The sequence below is a fragment of the Camelus ferus genome, chromosome 10 (assembly GCF_009834535.1).
Source record: "Camelus ferus isolate YT-003-E chromosome 10, BCGSAC_Cfer_1.0, whole genome shotgun sequence".
NCBI classification, from domain to species: domain Eukaryota; kingdom Metazoa; phylum Chordata; class Mammalia; order Artiodactyla; family Camelidae; genus Camelus; species Camelus ferus.
Genome location: NC_045705.1, coordinates 59,803,412 through 59,814,264, shown reverse-complemented (window position 1 = coordinate 59,814,264; position 10,853 = coordinate 59,803,412). Strand labels below are relative to the sequence as shown.

At 55.8% G+C, this 10,853-nt stretch overlaps 1 protein-coding gene across 8 annotated transcripts in view; it reads left to right on the top strand.

The window, feature by feature from the left end:
* Nucleotides 1–268: 268 nt before the first annotated feature.
* Nucleotides 269–10,853, top strand: part of ARRB1 (arrestin beta 1) — a 73,789-nt gene continuing 63,204 nt past the window's right edge. For 4 of the 8 annotated variants that reach the window (XM_032489388.1, XM_032489392.1, XM_032489383.1 and 1 more), the window contains exons 1-2: nt 483–610; nt 9,030–9,169. In XM_032489388.1, the coding sequence (XP_032345279.1) occupies nt 9,069–9,169 (101 nt within the window). In that variant the 5' untranslated portion in view covers nt 483–610; nt 9,030–9,068. Of the gene's footprint in view, nt 611–9,029; nt 9,170–10,853 lie in introns of all 8 variants that reach the window. The other 4 variants (XM_032489402.1, XM_032489394.1, XM_032489386.1 and 1 more) reach the window with 4 other exon arrangements.

The window sequence follows — 10,853 nt, the reverse complement described above, 5'->3', positions numbered from 1 at the left end:
AGCTCGGCCTTGGGGTCAGGGGCAGACCTTCGGTGTGCGCGAGGGAGCGCGCCTACATACACGCACACCGCACAAAGACGTGCACCCCGCTCCAGCCAGGCAAACGCACTCCCCAGTCGGGGGCGCACACCACGGTGCACACGCACCCGCACCCTCGCGTGCACACACGCGCACGTATACCCACCCAAGCGTGCTCCTTCACGTACACACACACACGCGCGCGCGCGCGCGCGCCCCCGACAGCACCCCTGTGGACCACGAATGCTGACCTCCGGGCCCTGACGCGTCCAGGCCCTGGCGGCTGCCTAGGCGGCGCTCACACACGCGCACAAGGGCCCCCGCGCGCCCCCACCATCGCTCGGCTGCTCGGCTCCCTGGCTCCGCGCCTCCCCGGCTCCCCGCCCCGGCCGCGGCGGGCGCTGTGCGGCGGGCTCTGTGCGGCGCGGCGGGACCGGGCGGGGGCGGCGGCCGGGAGCGCGGAGGAGGCGGAGCAGGAGCCCGGAGCCGGCTGGCCCGCGCCCCTCCTGCCGGCCGGGGATTTTCCAGCCTGGGAGCTGACGCCGCGGACCTCCCTGCGGCCGCCACGGACCATGGGCGACAAAGGGACGCGGTGAGTGCGGGCGGCGGCCGGCCCCGCGAGCGTGGGGGCGACCCGGGCGCGGGCGCGGGCGGGGGTTCTAGACCGCGCGTCCCGGCTCTGCGTGCGCGGCCACCCCGGCCGCGCCGGCGCTTGCTCCGCGGCTCTCGGCACTCCTCCGCCCGAGGTCTCCCTTGTGGTCGCCTGCAGGGCCGGGGGCTGGGAGACCTAGAGGCGGCAGAGGCACTCACACGCACTCATTCGCTGACACCCAGCACTAGCCAGCCGGCGCAGGGACGCAGTGGGTAGGTTGACACACAATGGCACACACGCCCATGTGGACACACTCATCCATGAGAGAGCTCATGCTTGCACACACTGACATTCACTGCCACATCTCATCACATCCAGTGACACACTGGCACACACTCCCTGGTACGCACTCATCAACACGGTCTTGCTGACAGTCGTGTTGGCATACACGGGTCACACTCCTACACATGTCAAGGCTAACACACCTTCATGCTGGTGCACACATGTTTGCCTACCCTGACACACACATGCACTGTCATTTGCACTACCTGGAACAAGCACTCTCACTGAGACACGCACGTTGTCACAGTGACAGGAACTCTTGTGCTGGCACATATCTCACTAACATGGTGTTGTTCTCAAGATAACACCAACGCTGACCCCCACAGACACACATCAGACTGACACCCCAGGTCATGTGCTAACAGTCCCTGGCCTCTGACACACTCACTCCAGTCCCCACGAAGTGAGAAGTGGAAACACACACACCACCCAGGGTGGGAGGCCCCCCTGGAGCCTGGGAAAAATGCCTGCCATCCAGCATTTCCTTTCCCTCTGACCTCCTGAAGCCTGTGGTGGTGGCCAGTATCTCCTGAGCTGGGGGTGTGAAGAGGGGCTCCTGTCTCTTTAGGAGCCTGCCCTGACTCAGAAAGGGAGAGGTATGCCTCCAAAATGGGAAACTGGGACAAAAAGGGGAGGGGGCTGGGGCCCAAGACAAGCCCTGGTCAGGCGCTTAGTTTTGTTACCCTAGTTCTACCACTCACTCTGCCAGCTTACTTAAGTTCTGACACACTTTTCCCTCATCTCCTCTTACCCCTCCTGCAACCCCCTCTTACTCATTCTTTTCTTTCTTTACCTTCTTTTATCCTTGTGTCCCACTTCTTCCTCCTTTCTTCCCCCTCTCCACTTGCCCTTACCCTCTCTTTGCTTCCAGTAATTATTTATTTAACGCCTGGGGTGTATGAGGCATAGTGTGGGGATCAAAGATGTGTAAGACCCATTCCTTCTCCAAAGTAGCTAAAACACTGGGGATAAATGGCCCCTGTGGTTATCATGTTTCAGGACCACTGACGATGCAATGTAACACCCCCTGCATCTGACACTCTCTCTCAACAGCCTAAGAAAAGTCTCCTAGATATTTTTCCATTTTCCAGAAGAAGAAACTGAGGCTCAGAGATAACTTGTACTCCTAAGGTTTAGAAACTGCTTCCCAGCCGTCCTCCTGACAGCTCTTCAAGGAGATTAATTTTCTTCTTCCTGTTTTCCAGAAGAGGAACCAGAGCTTAGAGAGGTTACCTGACTGGCTTAAGGTCAAGAGGGGTCAGAGGCAGGGGCAGAGGCTGGAGCCCACTTGGCCCATTTCTCTGTGGCTCACCCTTGGGCACTGGCCAGCCCCTCGTAGATGGGATGGCCTGCTATGAGTGTGCAGGCCCAGGCTGGCGGGGGAGGTTTCGGAAGATTGTGCCATGCCTCTGCGTTCACCTTGATGGCTGGTCCCCACTGCAACCAGCTGGCCAGGATTGTGACCTAGGTATCTGTCCTCAGCAGGAGCATGTGAGGATGTGTGACCCTTCTCCGCCACGTCCATGTCCCCCAAAGCCAAGATCCTTCTGGCCATTGAGGTCAGACTTTTCTCCCTGTAGAGAGTCAGGAGCCCTTTCTCCTCTCCTTCGTGTCTTGTGTGCTGCTTCGCCATCAGCCCCTCTTGGGCCTTGGCTAGCCTCTTTGTGACTCGGGGGGAAGTGTTACTGCTCCCCTGCTGGCATAGGTTGTTAGCAGGATGGGGACCCCATGAGCAACCCAGACCTGTTGGGGGACCCTATTTTGGGGGCCAGGCCTTTTCCACAACTCCCCGTGCTCTTAGGCAGTTATTTTCACCTTTTTGGACCTCAGTTTTCCCAATTTTAAATTGGAGCTATCCATACTTAACATTTTCAGGGCTCTCCTTGTGTTTACTAAATACGCTGGGCAGGGGAGGAGGTGCTGCCCGAAGTCTGGTGCCCAGGCCTGGCTCTAGTCCATGTAATGGTAGCCCTGCTTTCTCTCCTTTTCCTTCTCTCTCTCTGTTTCCCCTGTAGTCCAGGGAGGTGTCCCTCTCCCTTCCAGACAGGTTTCCTGAGTAATTTGGAAGAAAAAGACAAAAATCAATAATGGGTGGTACCTTGCCTTGTTCTGTAAGCCATGGGATTCTGCTTTATCTCTCACTTAGAAGAGAAAACTGCACATATCCAGCACTCCAAGGATCAGAAGTCATCACATCCATCCTGCATCTGGATTTGAAATGCATCCCATATGAAAGTGACAATGAGAATTAGTCAGAAACTGTCACTGCCCTTTAGGAACTCCCAGGGTCCAGGGGGAAAGAGGAGATGAGACAAATACCTGCATAGGACTGAACAGGTAGTATGATGACTGCTCTAACTGGGCACCCTGGGAGCAACCATACATCCATTCAACAAATGTTGACCGAGTGCAGGGGCTGAGGGTTTAGAAATGAATGGCTCTATTCTGTTTCCAAAGGATTTAGAGCAGAGCAGGTGATTATAATGCAGGGTTACATGTCTGTGGGAGGCCGAAGGAGGAGTCCCCCATCCCAGTCCTGTCGGGGGGTGTGGTGAGGGAAGCTGTCTTGGGAAGGAGGTGGCATTGGTGCAAGGGGGTGGGATTGGGGACGTCATTGCCCGCTGAGGGTGCAGTGTGACAAGGCTTGGAGGCATGAAGTAACACGTGCAGCCTGTGGGTTGGACTGGGGTGGCAGGTGAGAGTGAACACAGGCCAGTCAGTCATCAACAGTCTGGGATATCGAGCTAAGGAGACAAGATTTTCTCCTGAAGTCGACGATGATTCAGAGAGGAGCACGAGGAAGGGAGGGATGGGAGCAGATTTTTGTTTCAGAGGGATGCCTTTGGCAGTGGTGAGGAGGGTGGGTGGGAGGGGTGGGCCTGGAAGCAGGGAGACCAGTGAGGAGGCTCAGGAGGAGCCTGAGAGAAGGGGTGATCTGAACTAAGGCTGTGGATAGGATGGAACTGGGAAATATGAACAAGGAGGTGGAGTCCATTAGCCTTACTGGTTGGATGTCTGGTGTATGTCAGATTTACATGCATGATCTCATTTGGTTCTCCCTACGATTCTATTAATGTGAGGATTGTTGTTCCCATTTTACAGACTGGGAAACAGACTAGGAGAGGTTAAGTAATTAGTTCACTGCCATTCAGCTAACGAGGTTCTGAACCCAGGCCTGTCTGCCCTGCTGCTCTGTGCTTTCACTCGGAGAGAGAGGTTGTCTGGCTCACAATTGGCCTCCCTCACCTCCCCGGTGGCCCCATCCCCAGGTTGTACATCCCTTCTGGTTCTTGCTGTTCCTACTAACTCAATTGGTAATATAAAGGAGAGTTAGACAACAGGAGGGACTTCCTGGGAGGCAGTGGGATGGAGTGACATTTCCTTCCCTACAGATGTTTATGAACTCTTCTTTTTTGGCAGGGAAGAAGGGTGGGTGTCATGGGACACGTAATCACCAGCTCTCTGTGAACCTTGGCTGTCGTCTTTCTTGGCGGTTAAGCTGTATGTGACCCATCTTGGCTGGAACATGGGGAAGTCCTGTGGCTTTGGCCTGGGCTGCTTATGGGGCTGCTGGGAGTGAAAGTGTTGAACCTGACCGATCAGTCTCTGACCTCTGATTCTAGGCTTGCCTCTGGGCTTCAGACTTCACAGCACTCTTGCTTCTAAGTGTGGGCCTCCCTGCCCAGGGTTGAAGCCTCCCATTGGCATGGGTTTGAGGGTCTTGAGTCGTGGGTGTGCCATACCTCGGGGCTGAGGCAGTGGAAGAACAACAGGCCAGGAGTCAGCACACCTGGAGTGGCCTCCTGGCCTCCGCCAAGCCATCCTCCGCTGCTGCCAGAGTGACCAGGCTGACCGTCTGATGAGGTCTGCAGCGGGGATCAGCTTGACCAAGAGCTGGACTGGAAGTTGAGGAAGATATAAGGAGGCTTCTGCATAGGTGGGTCTGGATCTCAGGGTAGGGATGGATGTGGGAGGCAGGGATTTGAAAGTCTCTGTTGGCTTGTGGAGTGTGGATGACATGCTGCAAGGAGAAGGTCTAGCTATGAAGAGAGGATGGCTGGGGGCATTTGAGCCTTTGGAGAGCATCCATGCCTGAGGGAGGAGAGAGGAGGAAGAAGGGGACAGGGGGAACTGTGTCCTGGGAGCCAAAGGAGCAGGGAAGGACCAACAGAGGGCAAGCTTGGGAAAGACCCCTGGAATTTAGGCAGAAGGCAGTGTCTGGTGACTTGGTGAGAGGGGTTTTGACGGAGCCATGAGGGCAAAGCTGGGCTGCAGGGGGCAGAGGAGGAAGGAAGGGAAGGATCTTGCTTTACTCCGTGCCTAGAGCTGAATGAAGAAGGGTGTGAGACCCTGGGCTGGGAGCGGTGGGGGTTCTGGGTGGGAGGGACATCGCGGGAGTGTGAGCTGCTCACGGCAGGCATGCCTATGCTGACTCAGTCTAGGGGTCTTGAGGAAGGCTTCTTGGAGAAGGTGTCCCCTGAGCTGGGTCCTGGGGCATGAGGAAGGCATAGGTGTTCCAGACAGAAACAAGAGTCTAGGCCAAGGTGCAGGTAGTGGGTGCAGGTGTGGGTGTGTGAGGCGTGAGGCTGCTGAGGGAGGTGGCAGCCCTAGCGTGCTGAAATTAGGTCTTTCCCATTGGGAACCCTAAGGGTAGAAGCCATGCTTCCCCATTAGACTGGGTATATGGGGGGTGTCCTCCATCAGCTTGGGAAGTCCTGGCAGAGCGGATGTACCCCCTGTCAGAATAGGCCACCTGCAAGTGAAGCCTGTTTCTCCCCCATCAGGCAGGCTTCTGCAGGTGGGAGCTGTGACTCCTACATCAAGCCAGGGGCTCCTGGGGGTGGGGCACATCTCCAGTATAAACCCCCCGGGATTAAAACAGGTAACCCTGATGGTTCCCAGGCACCCTCCCTCCCTCCTGTGTGCAGGATGGGTCCTGCCTCAGGGTGGCTTGAGTCCTATGAGGGGGTATAGAACAGAGGGGGTGGGGGAGACAGGGTGGCTGCTTTTGAGAGGGGAACAAAGGACACCGTTGTCCTAATCTCCTCCCTCCTTCCCTCCCTCCCAAGGAGCCCTGGCAGGGTCATCTCTCTGGAGACGCACCACCTCATTCCTGGGCCTGGCCCCATCTTTAGTCCCACTTGAGAGGAACTGCTTGTTCCTTCCCAGGAGACCTGGTGCCAGATGAGATCCCTGGGAGGCCAGGCCCCAGGGACTGGACCAGACAGGTCCCTGGAGTTCTGTGTGATTGAAGTCACCATAGCCCCTGAGTAGCTTTCCCTCTTCGTAGGGCTGGGCCTGGCCTGGCTGAGACCACAGCCAGTCCCATGGGTCCTCCTGTACCCAGAGAGGAATCTGGAGCAGGTAGGGTGCTGTGGCCCCTGTCAGGCCCGCAGGAGGCAGGACCCTTCACTCAAGGTCTGAGCTGTTTAGAGGCCATGTAGGGTGCAGGCTCTCTCTCCAGGGTACACTCAGAGGCCCAGAAACTGAAGGGGTGTGGGCCTGGATGAGGCAGACACTCCCTGCCATACTGGCCCTGGGCCTCTGGCCCCACAGCTGGTCCTCCTGGTCCTTTTGCAGCCTCATCCCCTACCCCCAGCTTATGCAGTCAATGGATGAGGATTCGTTTTGGCAAAGGACCAGGAAGCAGGTGGGGAGTGGATTGTGGAAGCAGGGATGTATCGGTGGGGTGGGGCGGTTCCCAGAGGTACACTCTAATGTGTGCTCATTGCTGTGTGACCTTGGGCACGATATTCATCTTCTCTGGAACTTGGTGTCCCTATGGAAGTCAAATCAGCCAGTGTATGCTCTTCTTCCTGAGTCACTCGTTTCCTGTGTTCTGCTAGTGGGTTTGGGGTGACCTTTCTTCTGGGGGACAAAAGTAGGGGATTGGGCAGCTCAGATCTCTGCCACACACCAGTGGGACTGAGACTGTCAGGGAGCTGGGCCTGGGTGGGCGTGGGTTTTGCTTCTCCTAGAGGGAACAGGTCCTCACCTCAGCAGCCTTCCACCTCTCAAAGCACCTGCAGGAACCAGCAGGCAGGCGGGTCCTGGAAGCTTTCATTGTCTCTGCCCAGGCTGTGCCCTCCTCTGGGTGCCCACGGCTCCCTCTGTGATCTGATTAGGGAATACTAGAGGCTCATTAGCATAGTGGTTAGGTTCTAGGAAGAACCGGATTTCCTGGTTTCAAAAGCCAGCTCTGCCACTTACCAGCCTGGAGAACTCTGCTGATTATTTAACCCATTCTCTACTGCAACTCCCTCATCTGTAAAATGGGGTAGCAATAGTGTTGGCACTATAGGTTGTCTTGAGGATTAGATGAGTTAAAATAGGTACAGCTAGGAGACGAGTCCCTGGCACAAGTGCAGTGTTATATGAGATTAGTTCACAACACCCTTCCTGTCTTTCAAGGTCTGGATCACACATGGCCTCCTCCTCTGGGAAGTCCTCACTGATCTCCAAGTGTCTTATAACCTTTTTTGGCCATATATTCATTCTCTCTCTCTTTCTGTCGGCACTCATTTCTCCCTCTCTTCATGGGCCCTGCTTATCTGCACACTAGTGATGACCTCTTTGTGAGGCCAAGGGCACCTGGCCTGGGTCTGTTGTCCCTTTGTACCTGTGCAGACCTGGCATAGCACTGAGCTCCATAAATATTTGTTCAGCCAAGGAGGTAACGTAGGTGTTTCACTGGGAAAAGATATACTTGGGGATGGGCAGTGTGGTGGGTGAGGACAATGGGACATCACCGCTGATTCTGAAATATCTAAAAGTGACCCGGTGCCACAGGCATTAGATTATTCTCTAGGACCTGAAGGGTGGAGGTTACTGGATGACGGGCTTTACCTTGCTGGGAGAATGTGTTTTTGGACAACCAGAGCTACCTGGCAGGGGATTGGTGGCTCATTCCAGCCTCTGTGCCTTTGCTCCTGCTGCTCCTGCCATCAAGAATGCCATCCTTGCTCCTTTTCTGCTTGTCCAAATTCTACTTCCTAGATACGTGCCCTGACATGGCGCCATCCCTTCCTGACCCCCCAGAGGGTGGGTTCTGTTCATCATGCCCATTCTCAGACATTTATTGAGTCTTTCCTGGGCCTGGCAGTGACATGGGAGAGTAGGGAGTCCCCCATTAGGGTAGACATCTGGATCTGGCTACAGTATATCCAGCGTGGTTTGACCTGACATGAGGAGGGGACCATGGCTGCCGATGAACCACTGGTGATCATGGAGTTCTTTATGCAACTGGAGAGCCCCCCTCTCCCCGCTAGCCCACTGGCAGAGCACAGAACTCCTCATCAGCTTCCCACTGGGCAAGTACTCAGAACCCACCTAATTGCTGGGGACAGAATTCTGGGCACTGGATCCAGCAGGCTGTGGTCATAATCAGCTAATTAAACCACCCAAGAGTTGCTCCTTGGCCCAGAGGAGTGGTGGGATGGGGGTGGGTGGTGAGGCTCAGAAGAGATGTGAGAAGGAGAGGAATGCTATGTAGGGGGAGTTCAGACACTGGGCCTGCTGAGCAGAGCTGGGAAAAGGAAGCAGAAAGTGGGAAGAGAGGGTGGTGAGGGGAGCAGGGAGAGAAACAGAGGGTGCTCTCTGGGGACAGCACTCAAGTGAGATGAATCAGGGCAGGGATCTGGTCTGGGAGACAGGGACCCACTTGTTCACTGACCCTGTGACATCATGGACGAGCTGCTTTTCCCCTTTGGGCCTCAGTTTCTCTGTGTGTCAGGCAGCAAGGGGGAAGGGGGTTGGCCTGGAAAGTCTCTAGGACTCTTTGCTTGTCGATTCAACAGCTGGCAGGGGAAGGGGTGTAAACAGCAGGCTGTGTTTCTCTGCTCGATAGCTTGGCATCTAGCAGCCCTGTCTTCTGGAAGCGGTAGCTTGTGTATGGGTCTGATCCAGCCTGAGACTGAGTTGCTATAGGTTAATCAGAAGGGAAGACTGTCGGTGGCAGCCAGCAAGCTCTGGGCCTCTGTCGTGCCCTTAGCCCTGCCCTGTCCTCATGACTGTCCTGTGTTTCCCAAACTAGTGTCCTCAGTGATGATTTAGAGTTGTGTAATATTTTTTCCAACAGTTTAGGAATTTCCCAAGTGACACCCTCAGGTGTGTGGGGATGGGGCTCCCTGAAGTTATAGCCAGAAGATTTGGATTTCAGAATCACCTAGACTTGGCTTTGCTGTCCAGCAGTATTGTGCACTGGCTCCACGACCCCAGGTGAGGGTCTTAAACTGTCTTGGCATCAGTTTTCTCATTTGTGAAATAAGGGTAATAGTATCACCTATTGCATGTGGTTGCTGTGGGCAGAGAGGGTAAGGATTTGATAAAGGTCCTTGTTATTATTCAAGACTGGCAGTGGACCTCAGCTTTTCTCTCTTGTCTCTGTCTCTGTCTCTGTCTCTGTCTCTGTCTCTGTCTCTGTCTCTGTCTCTGTCTCTGTCTCTGTCTCTCTCTCTCTCTCTCTCTCTCTCTCTCTCTCTCGCATCCCCATCCTGCCCAGGACTGTGTGCACTGCTGGGTATGCGGGGGTGGAGGGCTGCGTTGGGCCAGAGGAGAAGGTCAGATAATGGCTGGAAAGGGAAGTGAGATTGCCCAGGGCCGGGAAGGGTGGAGCAATTGGTGCTGGGGCAGCCTGGCCCCCTCCCTCCCTTTTGTCATCTCACTTACGGGGATTCTCTAGGAGGAAGTGGGGAGAACTTGGGGGATGGGAAGCCGGGGACAGGGTGGAGGCATGGTCCCAGGCCTCTCTCCCTTAGCCCCCATCCCCAGGTGCCGGGTGCGGAGCCCAAAGCCTGGTTTTCTGCCAGGGAAGCCAGCAAGCTGCTGTTTCACACACTCAGACAACAACAGCCCTTCCTGGTTCTCAACCCCTAGCGGGAGGTGCCTGCTTGAAGCTGGGGCACTTGGAAAGCAGTGCCGGCTGCAGAGGTCTGCCGAGGTCTGGAGGAGAAGCAGCAAAAGAGGGGAAGAAAGCCGCCTCCCCCTCCCCCAGCCTCCCCCCACAGCGCTGGACTGTGACATGCCAGGGCCTCTGACTCCCAGGAAGCTGGTTACATAACTCAGTCCGATTCCCTGCCTCCTTCTTCCACTCCTCCCCAGAGGGGCCTTGGAGGAGGCGCTGTTTTGTTTTGATTCCTGGGCCCAAGAGGTCATCATGACTGTCCCCCTGCCTAGGGCGCTGGTGTGTGCTGCCCACACCACCTCGGGAGGAGAGCTACGTGCGCTGCTTTGTGCAGGCACTGGGGTAGGCCCTGTGCACTGCCCCCTTCCCACACTCCTGGGAGCAGAGCTGCAAAGGGGCGAAGCCTCATTAGAGGATACAGGCCGTGTCCTGAGATAATTTGCCTGCAAAGTGCCCCAGAGGGAAGCTGGCCTCTCTGCAGCCGTTTGAACAGATAGCCAGTGTGTTTTAGTTTGTTCCACTCAATTCCACAAACGTTTCCTGAGCACTTGCTTGTGCCAGTTGGACACCTCCAGTCCAGGCACGTCCCCGAAGCCAGCTGGTCCACCCTCATGACCTGTCTCTCTCCTAGTGGGAAGCTGACTTAAGGAGCAGCTCTGCTCCTGTCTCCCACCTAAGACCAAGCCCTTTCCCACAGGCAGGACCTGGCTGTCCTGGGTTCCAGGATGGCAGGAACATCATGTTGAGGATGCATGGAGGTTCCTCTGGGCTAGGTGTTTTCAGGGTTGGCTTATACCCTTTCTGTTCAGCCACCCCTGCCTTCCCAGGGAGGTTCCTGTGAACAAACACCTGTGTATCTGCCACGTTCCTAGGCCCTGGGCTGGGCACCTGAGGTATGAAGAGGAAACAGACAAGTCTCATCCCTCGAGCTGCTTATATCTTTTGAGGGAGAGGAAATAGATCATCCCAACATGCTCCCAGAATGGGGTAATGGGAATT